Here is a 19,038-nt window from a genome sequence, read left to right as displayed (position 1 = left end):
GATTAAGGCAATAATTAGTTTCTTGGAAACGTCCTGACTGACCCGGAGCCCCACACTGCTCACTCACCTCCAGCTCACTGAAGGCTGGAGCACCTTCAGCTGCCAGGCTTTGTTCTATTCAGTCCCAGTGAACTAGAGTTGACCCACAACAATGCAGATCCTCAAAACATTATCACTGTTATTATTCTCTGCCTCCAGCTGCAGAAGCTCCTCACCATGGACCCCACCAAGAGAATCACGTCGGAGCAGGCCCTGCAGGACCCGTACTTCCTGGAGGAGCCGCTACCAACCACTGAGTGAGGAAACCAAAGATAAACAGTGATTTACTGTTTAACTTGTTTAACCTAGCTTCCTGCTGTTGATCCTGTGTTTTGGTGGGTGTGCTGGAATCAGAGTGGAACATCTTGTTAATGCAGAAACATCTCTGTGATCTCCTCTAGTGTGTTTGCTGGGTGTCAGATCCCCTACCCAAAACGAGAGTTCCTAAATGAAGACGAGCCAGAGGAGAAAACAGAAAAGGTAATCACCAGCTCTGTTGGAAACAAGCCACGACATGAAAATCATTCAGTCAGCTGGCCCCTCCACCATTCTCCACTCTCATCTCATTACTTTGGGATAACACACACTGCTCTGACATCATCACCCTCATGGCTGCAAAAAATAGGCAGTAAACATTTACGAAAAAGGAAAAATGGTGTCAATAGGGCTGGGCGATATATCGATATAAAAGATATATCGATATATATTTTAAGTGTGATATGGAATTAGACCATATCGTTATCGTTATCATATAGTTCTTTTGTAATGTTTGTTATTCTTTTCTCATATAAATATATTTATTTCAGAAAAAGATTGGCCTATTTTATTTCATAGGCTGTTTTTAGATATTTTTTTTAATTTAAAATAGCACTTTATGGAGCTTTGATTTGAAAAAAGGTACTCCTGTTGTTTTGCAGTATTTATGTTCACTTAAATAAACGGTTTCAATAAAACTACTTGTGACATGTGATATTTGAGTTTGACTTGAACATTTGCTCTCACTTTGCGATAAAAATATCGGGATATATCTCCTGTATCGGGATGTGACTTTTGGTCCATATCGCCCAGCCCTAGGTGTCATTAAAGGCTTATGAAGGTGCTTTCAATATAGTCACACTTAAAAATGAAAGACGATAAAAATAAAAACAAAATGGCAAAATGTTTCCAGAGTAAGCAGTAAGACAAACTTCATAGAAATGTACAATTTACTTAGTTTGTGTTTACAAGTTGAAGTCCATGAAGTGTTGAACATTTTCTTAACCAAGTAATTTATTTACAGATAGTTTTTTGAACAACAATAATGTAAACTTGATAAAAAGTAAATCAGATAAATAGGCTGGAATAAGACCATTAAGAGATTTATAAACCAGTAAAAGAATCTTAAAATCGATTCTGAAACGCACAGACAGCCAATGCAGAGACCTTTAAATAGGTGAAATATGAGCTCTCTTTCCTGAGTGCATGTATTTATTGTATGTTATCTCTAATATTGTCAGTCTATTTTTTGGTATGAAGCTCCATCATATTAAAAGAACACATGAGCTTTCAGTTAACAGTTTGAAGATAATGGACATCTCTGTCTTTTATGATCCACATCAACAGTCACATTCTGAGATTAAACCACTGTCCTGACACAATAATAATCATAATAATAATATTGATATAATAATAATGAAAGAGGAAGGTCAGCTGATTGGAGTAGAGCAGCTAAAGGACTTTGATGACACTGGTAGCAGAATGTCTAGTGGCTGGGACATTTCCACATTCCCCAGTAAACTGAGTATTTACTGTCTTTAGTTTCAGCTGAGCAGGTTTGGTTGGTTGAAGTGTCTGGTTGTTTCCTGTTCATTTCTCTTTAACAGAGAACGGAAACTACTTAAAGTTGAACCCAAATCCTGTTTTATCAGGTCAACGCTGATGTTTCTGTGTTGGTGTCTGGCTGATGAGTCACATCATGAGTCACAGGAACAAAGAAGGAGTGTCTAAAAACAAGATAAAAACAGTAAATCTGAGGGAAATGATCTTGCTGCATGGACAGATAATTTACCTTGACAGGATTTCTTGAATTATGATTATTAAATATAGAAATAAGCATGTTGAACGCTTAAAATAAGAAATGAACTCTGGGAAAGTGAATTGAATAGATGCACATCACTTTGGATAAGAGCGTGTGCTAAATGAAATTAAAAGTGGTGATATTGTACTTTAATACCTTGACCTATTGGCCCCATGGTGCACACTGTGTTACAGTGTGTCCCTGCCTCAGGTTAAGTCATGTAGTCACTTATTAGACTGTAAAACAGCTGAGAGGAGAACTTTATTTTATCAATGTCACAACTGTCATTGGTAAACATTACTTCTATAAAGTTAATTCAAGTGAAAAGAACAAAGTTTCCCTCAGTAGATAACATTAAAAAGCGTCTCAACATTCAGTGGCCTGATTCCTGAGTTGGAGTTTATTAATTAAAAAATAATTGTCCCACTAATGGAATACAAAAGTAGTTGTTAGTTGCAGCACTAATGATTACTTTTAAAAAATAACATCAATAGTATGGTGTTATATCATCATCTTTACCTATGACCCACATCTACTCCACTACATTTATATTTATTTAAGAAGTTTAGTTACTTTCATGTTAATATTTTACTGTTTTTAAAAAAAAAAACACATCATAAGCTTATAGAATACAACACCTTGCTGAGACAATGGGCCCTGGCCATGTTTCAGATGGAACATTGTCATGTGAATAACTGCAGAAGTATGTTTTTTTCTCTCTCATGAATCATTTAACGTAGCCTCAGATGTATCTGGTGACTTTCAGTTTAATTATATAAAAAAGTCGCTCTACCAGAACAAAGTGTGTTAACCCCAACATTTGAATATAATTAAACACATGACTTGCTGCTGAATTCTAAACAGAAATGTTTAAACGTCCTATTACTAAATGGGAACTTTTACTGTCATCTTATTTTGGAGCGTCAATAAGTGAGAATGGTGGTAGAAAGTTTACTATTTGAGGCACATGAAATAGATTCAGTCATAGCCAGATGGAGTCTGTTGTCCTCATGGTTCAGTCACATGGAAAGCCTCAAGGGCTGTTTCCCAAAAAACATCCCAGGGCAACAAATTGTGCAACGTGACCCCTCAGTGGGTCTCTTTTTAGGACATGGAAACATTTGTGTAATAGATGGTATATGAATGTCACGAAAACACAGACGACCATGGAAGACATGGTTATTGTTGTCTAATATTACTGGCTCTTTTCTTTAAAATAATACTGTTTGATCAAGTTCGACTGTATTTGAGTGATCTCAGAGAACAAACAGAAGCTAGAACACTGATACAGACAGACTCCTCATCTTTTTTTGCTAATTTTCATGGTTATAATAGTTATGGTTTTTTCATCTGTTTTAGTTTTAATTTTGTTGTAAATTTTTGTTTTCAAATTCAGGACAAATATGATCACACATAAATAAGATTGGATTATTTGAACCAATTATGTAGAAATATTCAAATACAATAGGCGCAAAAAACACATTTAGTTGTTTACTGCATGAGAACAAATGTGGGTTTGTTTGTTTTTTGCTTCAAACTGCATGATGTTAGCATAAAATAGGTCTGTCTGTAAAGAGGAGACTTGTGGGTAGCTTATACGTTATAATAGTTTTAGATTTTTCATTAGTTTTGATTTCGTTGTGATTTTTTCTTTTCAAATTCTTAATTCACTTTTAGAGTGAGTTTGCTAGTTTTAATTCGTTTTTATTTTTTGAAAATGTTTAGTTTTAGTTTAGTTTTTATTAGTTGTAGTTGTTTTGTAATGGGGTATTTGTTGGGTCCAGATTCAATAAGGTCACAATAAATGTTTCCTTTATTTCCTTTGTCTGATCCATCTCAGCCCCAATAAGTTTATTAAGTCATAAAACCAGATAGATGAAATAGATTTCATATCAACCAAAAAGGTTTACGGATGAAAAAAGTTGACAAAGACGAAAACGAAGGACATTTTCACTATAATTTTAGTTTTAGTTAGTTTTGTAACCACACAATACAGTTTCAGTAAGTTATCTGGTTTTTATTTTTATTTCAGTCAACAAAAATGTTTTTTCGATTCTAGTTTTCGTTATTTCGTTAGTTTTCGTTAACTATAATAACCTTGCTAATTGTTTGTTGTTGCTTTGTGTTTCTGTGTGCAGAACCAGACCCAGCAGCACCAGCAGACAGCAGGTCAGACTCAGAACCAGAACCAGCAGCAGGCGGCCCAGCAGGCCCCGGCCCAGCAGAACCTGGCCCAGACCAACGGCACTGCTGGGGCCACAGGGGCCACCGCTGGAGGGGGTCTACAGCACGGCCAGGACCAGGGGCCCCCCAACAAGAAACCTCGGATTGGGCCCTCTGGGGCCTCCTCAGGCACTGGGGTGCTACAGTCAGAGTACCAGGTTAGTGGATTTATCCTCCACACTGCAGAAAAGGTGTTTAGTCTAAAAACCAGATCAAACAGTAAATCTGAGGGAAATGATCTTGCTGCATGGATAGATAATTTACCTTGACAAGATTTCTTAAATTAAGATTATTAAATATAGAAATAAGCATGTTGAACGCTTAAAATAAGAAATTAACTCTTAAAACAAGATACATTATCTTGTATCAGGGACTTTGACTTCAACGGAAGACTCAAAAGCAAAAACTCAGAAGCAGGAAGTATAACAAAAAGTCTTTACTTGAATGAAAGGCAGAACAAAAAACGCTCTCAAGGAGGCTGCAAAAATACAACATAAAGCGCTCACACAGGAGGTTACTACAAAAGGCTCACTAATACGGAAAACAGAAACGAGACCCAAAACCTGGTTTTCCTGGACGTGGAACATGCATAGTAGACACGACGAACTGACACGAGACAAAGGGAGACAGGGTCTATTTATACATGAGGGAGGGGAGCCCAGGTGAGATGAATCAGGTAACGAGGAGACGATCACAGTGGAGGGAAAACTCACACAAAGGGAGGAAGTGAAGTGCCTGAAACAAGATGGGAACAGGTGAGTACAAAATAAAACAGGAAGTGAACGACAAGACTAGACATGAGTGATTTAACTTGACATGAAAGTGCTCAACAGAATTAACAAACTTTGCGTGACATAACAGTACCCCCCCTTCTATGGACGGCTCCTGACGTCCCAGGCACCTTAGGCTGGTGTCTGTAAAAGTCATCAATTAAGGTCCGATCCAGCACGAAACTGGATGGGATCCAAGACCTCTCCTCCGGGCCATAACCCTCCCAATCCACCAGGAACTGTCTCCCTCGTCCTCTCTTACGGACAGCCAAAAGCTTTTTGACTGTGTATGATGGGCCACCATCCACAATCCGGGGGGGTGGTGGGGGCTTGGAGGCGGGAACCAAGGTGCTCTCGGTGAGTGGTTTGACCTTGCTCACATGGAATGTGGGATGTACTTTCAGAGATCTAGGGAGTTTTAATCTCACAGACACAGGATTAACCAAGTTGGATACTGAAAATGGACCAATAAACTTGGGCGCTAACTTACGTGACATGACACGGAGAGGTAAGTCCTTGGTGGCCAGCCAGACTTTCTGACCTGGCCTGTAGCAGGGAGCAGGGCGTCGCTGCCGATCCGCAACCTTCTTCATCCTCGTGGCGCTTCGCAGCAGGGCCTTGCGAGCTGCAGCCCAGATGCGGTGGCAGCGGCGGACCAAGGCATGGGCAGAGGGGACCGTGATTTCGCTCTCCGACTCTGGAAATAATGGGGGCTGATATCCATATGCACATTGAAAAGGTGAGAGGCCTGTAGCAGAGGTAGGAAGAGTGTTGTGGGCATATTCTACCCACGTGAGGTGCTTACTCCAGGAGGCCTGATTCTGGGAGACTAAGCAGCGGAGACAGGTCTCCAGCTCCTGATTAAGCCTCTCAGTCTGGCCATTAGACTGAGGATGATAACCAGAAGTGAGACTGACAGAGGCTCCTAGGAGATGGCAGAACTCCTTCCAAAACTTGGAAATAAACTGCGGTCCGCGATCTGAGACGATGTCTCTGGGGAACCCATGGAGCCTGAAAACATGGTTCATCATGATGTCTGCTGTTTCTTTGGCCGAGGGGAGCTTGGGTAGAGCAATGAAGTGAGCCATTTTAGAAAATCTGTCCACCACCGTCAGCACAGTGGTGTTACCTTCAGAGTAGGGGAGACCGGTGACAAAGTCCATGGAGATATCTGACCAGGGGCGTTGCGGGACAGGGAGGGGCTGGAGCAGTCCCATCGGGGCCCTGGAGGAAGACTTGTTTTGTGCACAGACCGGACAAGCCCCCACGTACTCCTTGACTGCCTTTTCCATGGCCGGCCACCAAAACCTCTGCTTAATGAAGAACACTGTTCTCCTTACCCCTGGATGACAGGTGAGCACCGACGTGTGAGCCCAGTGGATTACCTGTGGACGTAGGGACACAGGGACAAACAAACGGTTTCGTGGGCAACCACTGGGTGCTGGGCTCACCTCATTAGCGCGCTTCACCTCAGATTCTATTTGCCAGGTAACCCCTCCTACCACATGGTTAAGTGGTAGGATAAGTTCAGGTTCCTTGGCAGCAGGCTCAGGGTCATACAGACGGGACAGGGCATCAGGCTTGGAATTCTGAGAACCCGGTCTGTAGGAAAGCAAGAAGTTAAACCGATTGAAAAAGAGGGACCACCTGGCCTGGCGAGAGTTCAGTCTCTTGGCATTCCTTAGGTATTCAAGATTTTTATGGTCTGTCCATACCAAAAAGGGCTGCTCAGCTCCCTCCAGCCAGTGCCTCCACTCTTCTAATGCCACTTTGACTGCTAGAAGTTCTTTGTTGCCTATATCATAATTCTTCTCCGCTGGAGTCAACTTACGTGAGAAGAAGGCACAAGGGTGGAGTTTGTTGTCCTTGGCCGACTTCTGCGACAGGATGGCTCCAAGGCCGACATTTGAAGCATCCACCTCCACCACAAACTGCCGCTGAGGATCAGGAACCGTGAGTATGGGAGCCGTGGTGAACTTCTCCTTCAGCAGCTGAAAAGCTCGCTCAGCCTGAGGATTCCACACAAATGGAACATTGGAAGAGGTGAGAGCATGCATAGGGGCTGCTATGTTACTGAAACCTCTCACAAACCTCCGGTAAAAATTAGCGAACCCTAGGAACTGTTGCAGTTTTTTGCGGCTGGTTGGTGTGGGCCAATTGACAACGGCACTGACCTTGCTAGGGTCCATCTGGATCTGGTTGGCTGAGACAATGAACCCTAGGAATGAGGTAGTATTTACGTGAAATTCGCACTTCTCAGCTTTCACAAACAAGTTGTTCTCCAGAAGCTTCTGGAGGACCTGTCGGACATGCTGGACATGAGTCTTCTCATCAGGAGAGAAAATTAAAATGTCATCCAGGTATACAAACACAAACCTGTTTAAATAGTCTCTGAGCACATCATTGACAAAAGCTTGGAAAACTGCAGGCGCATTAGTTAAACCAAAAGGCATCACCAGATACTCATAATGTCCATGAGGTGTGTTAAAACCAGTCTTCCATTCATCCCCCTCCCTAATTCGAACCAAATGGTAAGCATTACGGAGATCTAGCTTAGTGAAAATCTTGGTATCCTGTAGGAGTTCAAAAGCAGAGGAGATGAGTGGGAGGGGGTACCTGTTTTTAACTGTGATGTCGTTCAATGGGGCATAATCGATACAGGGCCTGAGAGACCCATCTTTCTTCCCTACAAAGAAGAATCCAGCCCCAGCCGGTGAGGAGGAAGGCCGAATCAATCCAGCCTTCAACGAGGAGTTAATGTAGTCAGTCATGGCCTCTCTCTCAGGACCTGAGAGAGAGTACAGTCTGCCTCTGGGAATGGGAGCCCCAGGGATCAAGTTTATGGCACAGTCATAGGGTCTATGTGGGGGAAGTGATGAGGCCTTAGTCTTGTTGAACGCCTCCTTGAGGTCAAGGTAACATGGCGGAACATTGGTCAAGTCTGGGAAGTCAGAGTCCCTGTCATGCTCCACTAGTTCGGTCTTGGTCTGGATATGATTGATAGCGAGACTGGCGTCGGTCGTGTGGATCTGGTCTCTCTTACCAGTACTGGTCTTTTTGAAACACACTTCGCGGCAATCTAATCCCCACTCCTTGATCCTGCCAGATCTCCAGTCTATATGTGGGTTATGTCTGGTCAGCCATGGGAAGCCTAATACGAGTGGGTGCTGTGCAGAGTTGAATAAATGGAATCTTATGCTCTCCGTGTGTTTATCGTCAAATGTAAGTGTGATGGGTTCTGTGGCATGGGTGACGTTGAATAAGATTTTTCCATCTAGCGCCCTGGCAGTAATGGGTTTAGGCAGGATCTCAGTCTTAATGTCAAGTTTTTGAACCATCCCCCAGTCCAGGAGATCTGCATCTGCCCCCGAGTCAACCAACCCCCCCAGAGTAACAGTCTGGTCACGAATAATTACCTGGACCTCAGTCAGGGTACGAGAAGGGAAGTTGAGGACAGAGGGTCGGCTCGCCAGCGCCCTCCTCCTCACTGGCGAGCCTGTCCTTTTGCCGGGCAGGATGACGACTGATGACCTGGATGGCCACAGTAGAAACAGCAGCCCTCCTGTTTACGACGCTGTCGCTCCTCGGGTGTGACCTTGGCCCTGCCCAACTGCATGGGCTCCTCGGGAACGGTAGCGAGCGCTGGTCTCTCTGGAGAAGGTTGCGGCTGGGGCTTTGATGTCCAGGCTGTCCTGGGAACCGGGGCAGACGTGCGCAGTCTTTCTCTGCGTCTCTCTTGAAGACGGTGGTCTATGCGAGAGGCCATGGAGATTATTGTGTCCAGATCGGTGGGAAGCTCTAGGGGTGCCAACTGGTCTTTGATAGAGTCTGTAAGTCCGTTCATGAAAGCGTCGATTAACGCAGGTGTGTTCCACCCACTGTCTGCTGCCAAAGTCCGGAACTCGATGGCGTAGTCTGTGACTCGGCGATTGTGCTGTTTGATCTGCATAAGCACCCTGGACGCCTCCCTTGCTGGGGAGGAGTGATCAAAAACCCGGCTCATAGTATTGGTGAACATGGGGAGTGTTTGGCAAACGGTTGAGTCTCTGGACCATTCAGCAGTGGCCCAAGCTGCTGCTCTACCCGTCAAATGGGACATAATAAAAGCAATTTTAGCCTGATCAGAAACAAAGGCAGCCGGGTTGTGTTTAAAATGTAAGTCACATAGCACCAAAAATGGCCTACAGTTTCCTGAGTCTCCAGAAAACTTATCTGGGGCGGCCAGCCGAAGTCCAGAAGGTGGAGACTGGGCCTGGTCCAAAGCAGCAGCGTTTCCAGCAGCAGGTGTGTGTGTCGTGGCAGGTGGGGGCTCCGAGGGATCAGCCTTGAGGTGGTTGATGAGAAGATTCAGCTGCGTTGTCAGGAGGGTCACTTGGTTGGTGACCGAGGACTGGAAACCCCCCTGTTGCTCAGTGAGATCCCGGAGACCTTGTTGTATGGTGGACAGGTGTCCCTCGTGCTCATGCAGACGAGCACCCTGGGCTCGCAGGGCTGCCTTCACAGCTTCAGAGTCTGCTGAGTCCATCTTTGGTCAGTTCGTTCTATCAGGGACTTTGACTTCAACGGAAGGCTCAAAAGCAAAAACTCAGAAGCAGGAAGTATAACAAAAAGTCTTTACTTGAATGAAAGGCAGAACAAAAAACGCTCTCAAGGAGGCTGCAAAAATACAACATAAAGCGCTCACACAGGAGGTTACTACAAAAGGCTCACTAATACGGAAAACAGAAACGAGACCCAAAACCTGGTTTTCCTGGACGTGGAACATGCATAGTAGACACGACGAACTGACACGAGACAAAGGGAGACAGGGTCTATTTATACATGAGGGAGGGGAGCCCAGGTGAGATGAATCAGGTAACGAGGAGACGATCACAGTGGAGGGAAAACTCACACAAAGGGAGGAAGTGAAGTGCCTGAAACAAGATGGGAACAGGTGAGTACAAAATAAAACAGGAAGTGAACGACAAGACTAGACATGAGTGATTTAACTTGACATGAAAGTGCTCAACAGAATTAACAAACTTTGCGTGACATAACATCTTGAGCGCTCTCCCAGCTAGCTAGCTATCGCTAGTTTTCATGATGCAAAAATGTAACGTTAACGAGTCGACTTTAAATAGGCAAATACAATGGTAATTACCATCACCAATTACTATCAATAGTACGTTCTATAAAAACGTAAATGTTAAGTTCTGTCAAAAACTACCACATACTTCAGTCACAACATATCAAAACAGCTTGTCCTGCTAGCTTACCTGTGCTGCATCAACACATGGCTCATTTGAATATTCAATGAGCCATGTGTTGATGCACGGGGAGTGGGTCGGGTTAGCGTTGTGTTTACTGGAACTTTGACAGGGGCGCAAAGGCCACCTTGGCCGTAAATTGAACATTTTTTCACAGGGCATCAAGGCCAGAGTGTGAAATTCCCACCCTGTCCCCCACAACTTTCCACTGGAGGACAGGAAATAAACATAATCGATTATTGTTGACACCACTATTTTTAATGTTATCTACTGTGGGAAACAGTGTTCTTTTCACTTGAATTAACTTTTATAGAAGTAATGTTTACCAATGACAGTTGTGACATTGATAAAATAAAGTTCTCCTCTCAGCTGTTTTACAGTCTAATAAGTGACTACATGACTTAACCTGAGGCAGGGACACACTGTCACACAGTGCAGCACCATGGGCACCAATAGGTCAACGTATTAAAGTACAATATCACCACTTTGTAATTTCATTTAGCACACGCTCTTATCCAAAGTGATGTGCATCTATTCAATTCACTTTCCCAGAGTTCATTTCTTATTTTAAGCGTTCAACATGCTTATTTCTAGATTTAATAATCTTAATTTAAGAAATCTTGTCAAGGTAAATTATCTGTCCATGCAGCAAGATCATTTCCCTCAGATTTACTGTTTTTATCTTGGCTTCATAAGAACCCAGACCCAGGAAAATTATGGGGGATATACCACAGACCAAGTGGACCACATAGAACACATTTATGATGTTTAAAAAAATAAATACTACCAATAAATGTCAAAATTCTGTGATGTGACATAAATGTTACATTGGGCCTTAATGGCATTTATGTTCATAATATTTCTTATTTTAAAATAAATAAACTAGACATTTTCTGCTTACAGAAACACAAATTTGCCTTTTTCTTTGCATCTCCACAACATTTATCAAAATTGTGACATTAATAGTGCTGTTTAACAATAAATTATTTTTCAGATTTGTTTTTAAGTAACAAATCAATAATAAATAAAAACAAATAACCATTTGCCTTTTTGTTTGCATCCCCATAACATCAAAAATGTGACAGGAAATATGGTCAGAACAAGTTAAATGCAATACAGGACACATGGGTTCGAATTGTTAAATGGGTTTAATCTTAGATTCTAGGAGATTTAAAGTGTGAAATTATCTGTCCATGCAGCAATATCATTTCCCTCAGATTTACTGTTTTATCTGGTTTTTACACACCTTCTTTGCAGTGATGCAGTATACATTGTGAGTTGATGAAAAAAACAAAACTCTGGCTCCAAGACATAAACACACACACATACTGTACATACAGCGCACAATAACAGCCTGGTGGCTCACAGATAAGGACCGTACATTCCAGCTTGTCCTGCTGACAGAGCTGATAGCAGGTCAGTATGGTGCCTGTGAGCTTCTGTTTCCTCCTCTGGAGTCTGTTGTACCGTCAGCTCTAATCTCAGGAGCAGGGAGAGGGACACTTGTGGCTGATGGACAGAGTGTGATGAAGGAAAGGCAGAGACACAGAGAGCATGTGTCAATGAGTGTACAGCACAGAGCACAATGTGATAGAGGTGACCGTTAGGACCTCTGTATGAGTGTCACTATCACACCTATGTATCACAGATACTTATATGTATACACGGTTTCCCATAACATTAGAAAAATGTTGTTTTCAGACACAATCCTCTGCTAATTGTGGTTTCATTTTCATTGTGATATGTTTGGAAGAGAATCAGAATCACTTTATTAGTCCCTTGAAGGGAGATTAGTTTTGCAGCAGGACACACAAGACAAGGTACACACGATACAAGACAAGGTACACAACGATACAAGACAAGGTACACAGGATACAAGACAAGGTACACAACGATACAAGACAAGGTACACAACGATACAAGACAAGGGACACACGATACAAGACAAGGTACACAACGATACAAGACAAGGGACACACGATACAAGACAAGGTACACAACGATACAAGACAAAGTACACAACGATACAAGACAAGGTACACAGGATACAAGACAAGGTACACAACGATACAAGACAAGGGACACACGATACAAGACAAGGTACACAACGATACAAGACAAGGTACACAACGATACAAGACAAGGTACACACGATACAAGACAAGGTACACAACGATACAAGACAAGGTACACAGGATACAAGACAAGGTACACAACGATACAAAACAAGGGACACACGATACAAGACAAGGTACACACGATACAAGACAAGGTACACAACGATACAAGACAAGGTACACAGGATACAAGACAAGGTACACAACGATACAAAACAAGGGACACACGATACAAGACAAGGTACACAGGATACAAGACAAGGTACACAGGATACAAGACAAGGGACACACGATACAAGACAAGGGACACAACGATACAAGACAAGGGACACAAAGATACAAGACAAGGGACACAAAGATACAAGACAAGGGACACACGATACAAGACAAGGGACACAACGATACAAGACAAGGTACACAAAGATACAAGACAAGGTACACAACGATACAAAACAAGGTACACAACGATACAAAACAAGGGACACACGATACAAGACAAGGGACACAACGATACAAGACAAGGTACACAGGATACAAGACAAGGTACACAGGATACAAGACAAGGTACACACGATACAAGACAAGGGACACAACGATACAAGACAAGGTACACAACGATACAAGACAAGGGACACGATACAAGACAAGGGACACAATGATACAAGACAAGGTACACAACGATACAAGACAAGGTACACAACGATACAAGACAAGGGACACAACGAAACAAGACAAGGTACACAGGATACAAGACAAGGTACACAACAATACAAGACAAGGTACACAACGATACAAGACAAGGTACACAGGATACAAGACAAGGGACACACGATACAAGACAAGGGACACACGATACAAGACAAGGTACACACGATACAAGACAAGGTACACAATGATACAAGACAAGGTACACAGGATACAAGACAAGGTACACAGGATACAAGACAAGGGACACAACGATACAAGACAAGGTACACAGAATACAAGACAAGGTACACAGGATACAAGACAAGGTACACACGATACAAGACAAGGTACACACGATACAAGACAAGGTACACAATGATACAAGACAAGGTACACAGGATACAAGACAAGGGACACAACGATACAAGACAAGGTACACAATGATACAAGACAAGGTACACACGATACAAGACAAGGGACACAACGATACAAGACAAGGTACACAATGATACAAGACAAGGTACACAACGATACAAGACAAGGTACACACGATACAAGACAAGGGACACAACGATACAAGACAAGGTACACACGATACAAGACAAGGTACACAACGATACAAGACAAGGGACACAACGATACAAGACAAGGTACACACGATACAAGACAAGGTACACAACGATACAAGACAAGGGACACACGATACAAGACAAGGTACACACGATACAAGACAAGGGACACACGATACAAGACAAGGTACACACGATACAAGACAAGGGACACACGATAAGACCCAATAAAAGTCTAATAAAACACAGTCAAAGAAACGCCATATGCATATATAAAATCACTGACACATGTTCATTACAGAGCTAATACCCCTCAATAGAGAGTTAATACCTGGTATAGGCCAAAAGTGCAATGTGCAGATGTGCAAGAAGCAGACTTGTGAAGATGAGCAATATGAGGGCTACTTTCTATTAGTTAAATAAATGGCAGTTGGTATAAATGAGACCTGGAGTCTTTTAGTCCTCCACCTAGGGGCCCTAAGCAACAGCCTGAGGGCAAGAGCTGAAATTCATTCCGAAGAGGGTGATCAGGACAATCCATAATGGCATTAGCCTTCCTCAGGACCTGTCTGTTATACAGAGACATAACGCATTCCTGCCCACTTCCTAAAATCCTTCCAGCAGTGTTGACCAGCCTACCAAGGCCATTCTTGTTGGACAAGTTCAGGTTTCCAAACCATGCAACAATACAAAAGGTTAAAACAGATTCAATAAAACTTCTGTAAAAGAGAGTCATCATCTCAGAGGAGACATGGAAGGTCCTCATTTTCCTAAAAAAGAACAGTCTGTGCTGGACTTTTTTGGAGGTAACCTCAACATGTGGTTCGAAGCACAGCTTGTTATCAAGGAACACACCCCTTGATATTTATTGATGAGATTGATTAATAAAGATTTGAGAAGTCAAGAATAAATCACATTGTCACAATCACAATCATTTCATCAAAAGAGGTAAAAAATATTTTATTCCAACCAAGTTATTATAGTTAACAAAAAATAACAAAATAACAAAAACTAGAATTGAAAAAACATTTTCGTTAACTGAAATAAAAATAAAAACAAGAGTGTTTAAAAAAACGATAACTAACTGAAACTATATTTTGTGGTTTCAAAACTAACTAAAATTATAGTGAAAATGTCCTTTTTTTTCTCATCTTTGTCAACTTTTTTCATACGTAAACCTTTTTGGTTGATATGAAATCTATTGCATCTATCTGGTTTTATGACTTAATAAACTTATTGGGGCTGAGATGGATCAGACAAAGGAAATAAAGGAAACATTTATTGTGACCTTATTGAATCTGGCACCCAAAAAAATACCCCATTACAAAAAAACTAAAACTAATAAAAACTAAACTAAAACTAAGCATTTATCCCCGCCCCCAAAAAAGCTAATTGAAACTAGCAATCTCACTCTAAAAACTAATTAAAACTAACTGAATTTGAAAACAAAAAATCACAAGGAAATTAAAACTAAAACTAATGAAAAATCCAAAACTGTTATAACCTTGATTCCAACTTTATGGGCAACCGTGTATATATATACAATATAGTATATAGTATATATTTTTAAATGTATCTATATATGAGTGGCTGAGGCTGCATGTGGGACAGCTGGCAGTTGGCAGAGCTCAGCACATGTATAAATAAAGGTGTGGAGTGGGCTGACATACCAGGACGGTGGCTAGCTGTCTGTCAGCTCCCTACTTCCCCCCTCAGCGCTCACATTGTTCCACAGGCTATCCCACCATGCACCACTCTCCAATTATTCCCCTAAGCAGACGCAGTGTCGCACATGTGACCTGGGCTGAGGGCTGTAGACATGTAATGAGTTCAGCTAAGGTCCCAGCAGCTTCTCGCCGTCTTGTGACTCAACTGCAGTTTGGATGCAGAGCTTCACACTTGTCACCTTCTCTCTCTTAACTAGCGTTATCCTTTAACCCTCTCGAGTCTCCAAAAGCTCCAAAGCATGACTTCTTCATCACATCCAGACTAGAAAACAAAGCAGCGTGGAGCCCTACTGTACATTTACCTCTAAAGTTCTGGCTGTAAACTCCATGAGGCCAGTTTCAGTTTGATGATGATATACCAAGTAAAACTGGAGACAAGCTCAAATAGATTTAGTATCAAATGATAGAACTGGATGGAACCCTCTTATATGTTATATCTGCAACCTTTGTTCACATTTGCAACATTTAAAATTCTTTATTGAGCATGATAGTGTTTTGAAAGTTAAAAAAGAGTCAAAATTACATTTTATGTTGGACTAAAGGACTAAAAAAGACACAAAATGACCAAAAAAAGACACAACATTTGTTGGATGCCAGATTAAAAAAAGGTCACAATAAATGTTTCCTTTATTTCCTTTGGCTTATCCATCTCAGCCCCAATAAGTTTATTAAGTCATAAAACCAGATTTTGGTCTATTTCATAGATTTCATATCAACCAAAAAGGTTTATAGATGAATAAAGTTGACAAAGATGAAAACGAAGGACATTTTCACTATAATTTAAGTTAGTTTTAGTACACACACAGTCAGTTTGCATTGATCACTGATCTCTGTCTGTTTCCCTGTCAGCACTCCAGCTCCCGCCTTGGTTACCAAAGCAACGTCCAAGGTTCCACTCAGCCCCAGAGCACCATGGGATACTCGTCATCGTCCCAGCAGAGCTCCCAGTACTCCCACCAGACCCACCGCTACTGAGGCCCCCCGTCACTCCTGAACCAGCAGAGGAGCAGCTCCTCATCAGCCTCAGCAGCTCCTGGTGGGACTCCCCTACGTCATTCCAACCCCACCACCCTCTTTATGACCCTCCCTCACCTTTGACCTCTCCTGACAGCCTTCACTGGCACTGAAACATGAAGGCAAACATAGGAACCAAAACAATGTAACGGAAGTCGGGCCTCGTCGGCAGGTCAACTGAGAATAATGTAAGAAAGATGTGAAGGCGTGACACAGACTCCGAACCATGGCACTTAGAAACACAATGTTCCTCACCAGGAAGAACCGCAGCTGTTTATATATGTACATGATATAGCACCTTTTTCTATTGCATTTGTTTTCTCACTTATTTGCTAGAGTTTTCAAGTTTACCTTGATAGTTGATGTCATTGTAAATATCGTTGCATATGGAAGTGATGGGACGAGAGGAAACACAGGAGCCCTTTACTGTCATCTCTAGTGTCACATCACCTCGATAATCAGAAGAAAAGTTTGAGCTAACTGTCCTTTTCAGAAAAACATGTTTCTACACAGAGAAAAAAATCAGCACTTTAGCTGATGCAGTTGCAGGGAAATATTAAATGCGCAATTTAACTTAATCTTCTTATGATAGGATTTCTATATTTAGACCTCTCTTTATCTAGATTTGGATTTGGAAACTAAGAAAAGCAGTAGTCTTTGTTGTGTGTCTTCTGATTCGCTCCACTAGATAAGAAACATTTGACAGCTGAGCTTTGTTTCCTCCAACCACGATGGCGACTTTAACGCGGTTGGACGCCTCTCGTTTGTGGCCGGCAGCTCCAGACTGTTTTCCTGTCCAGGAGCTGCCGGTGGACACTTTACTCTGACAGCCGACTTATTATTATGTTCTCTCAAGACTTTTAAGGTTTCTGAACATGAACGTGCGCAAAACCGTACAGGGCAGCTAACAGTACGCCCCCATGCTTCTGAGACTGTTACTGCCTGATGTCAGATTGTTTTTTTAAAGTTTTAATGTTATGATTTTTGCCCTGTGTGTGAGTGTGTGTGTGTGTGAGTGTGTGTGTGTGTGTGTGTACAGTATGTTTTTTATGCATGGTGTTTATCCTTTTACGTACTAGAACTGCACTGACCGCTGAGCTGATCTGCAAAGCGCTGGAACAAATGTGTGTTTGGTCCCCGTCCTGTCCCACCTGCAGCCTGCGGTGCATTCAAAGACAGTAGGTGCGTTCTGCGGTGCATTCAAAGACAGTAGGTGCAGCCTGCGGTGCATTCAAAGACAGTAGGTGCGTTCTGTGATACATGCCAAGGAGGCAGGAGCAACAGAAACAAAGTACTGAAGTAAATGTGCAAATAGTATTATTTACTATCTGGCATACAGTACAATCACCTCCCTGTATGAATCCTAATCAATCTAAGATAAAACCCTCAAAGATAATCAGAAGTGCTGCACTTAAAGGAATAGCTTGACATTTCTGGAAATACACTTCTTATAATGTTTGTATGCTTAAGATGGTTAGCTTATCCTAGCATAGATGCCAGCTGTTTGCCTGTTCCCAGTATCTCTATGCTATGCTACTTAATACTTCTACTCTAGATTTTTTTAAATAGAAAACATGATGCATTTATGCCTGCAAAAACTCCTCATCAAGCTAGAATTGAGACCTGACTAATATAATAAAAAAAACAACAAACAACCAAACAAAAAATAATAATTCAGGCTTCATTTACTAAAGTTTTATTTGATAGATTTCTAATGCAGGGACCCACTTTATATGTTGTCAGACTGGTTCATTTGAATACTGCACTAACAGTTTGTTTTACGTGTTTTTTAGGAAATCTCGGCTTTTAGGAGCCAGAATTGTATTTTTAAGATGTTAAGAGTGCTTTTGTACTGTTTAATATTGAACCGTCGACAGTATATAAAGTAGGTGAAATTAGCTGCATCTCAAAACAGCAATATATTGTATTATATATTATATTTCAGTAACACTTTACAATAACCAACTAAATAATGTTTATAGATGGTTTACAAACCAATTATTAACCATTTACAAAGTGCTATACATATTTAATCGTTAAATGTTTTCAACCAATTTCTTAAAGGTTTATGAATTATTTCAAAATCATTAACATACTTAATATGGTGTTAAAAATGTTATAATGACTATTAATAAACTATTAATTATAATTTAATTGTTTGTTAATGGTAAAGTAACTATAAACTTACATTAATATACCATCTATTTGCCATTTATAAATGATTTAGTTAGTTAAACATTAATAAATTATGTATTTACCATTCTAAATGGCCTATATACGGTTTATAAATGATTAATAAACATTAATAAACTATCTGTTTACCATTTATAAATGATGGTTATTGTAAAGCGTTACCTATATTTCTAACACATTCATTTTCATTTTTCAGGACTATTATTTGAATACTTTAGAGCATTTTTGTATTGTTGTATTCTTACTTAAGTGCTGAAAATAACACAAACAACGCTCCAATGAAACAAACCTTCAAGGTTAAAGTGAGGCTTGTTTACCCTCTTTCCTCTCTGTTTCCCTACAACTTGCTCCGTCCTCACTGGTCCTGCTGGGTCACATGACCAGCCGTTCTGCAGGT

General features: G+C 41.4%; 1 protein-coding gene across 1 annotated transcript in view; it reads left to right on the top strand.

The window, feature by feature from the left end:
• The window catches only part of cdk19 (cyclin dependent kinase 19), a 69,943-nt gene extending 51,339 nt beyond the window's left edge, over window positions 1–18,604 (top strand). The window contains exons 10-13 of the mRNA XM_059356489.1: window positions 199–296; window positions 441–519; window positions 4,234–4,476; window positions 16,284–18,604. Coding sequence (XP_059212472.1) covers window positions 199–296; window positions 441–519; window positions 4,234–4,476; window positions 16,284–16,409 — 546 coding nt within the window. The 3' untranslated portion in view covers window positions 16,410–18,604. The remainder of the gene's footprint in view (window positions 1–198; window positions 297–440; window positions 520–4,233; window positions 4,477–16,283) is intronic.
• Window positions 18,605–19,038: the final 434 nt, after the last annotated feature.

The sequence above is a fragment of the Centropristis striata genome, chromosome 18, assembly GCF_030273125.1.
Source record: "Centropristis striata isolate RG_2023a ecotype Rhode Island chromosome 18, C.striata_1.0, whole genome shotgun sequence".
Classification (NCBI taxonomy): Eukaryota; Metazoa; Chordata; class Actinopteri; order Perciformes; family Serranidae; genus Centropristis; species Centropristis striata.
The sequence above is the reverse complement of the archived record's forward strand: the minus strand, read 5'-3'. Positions and strand labels throughout refer to the sequence as shown.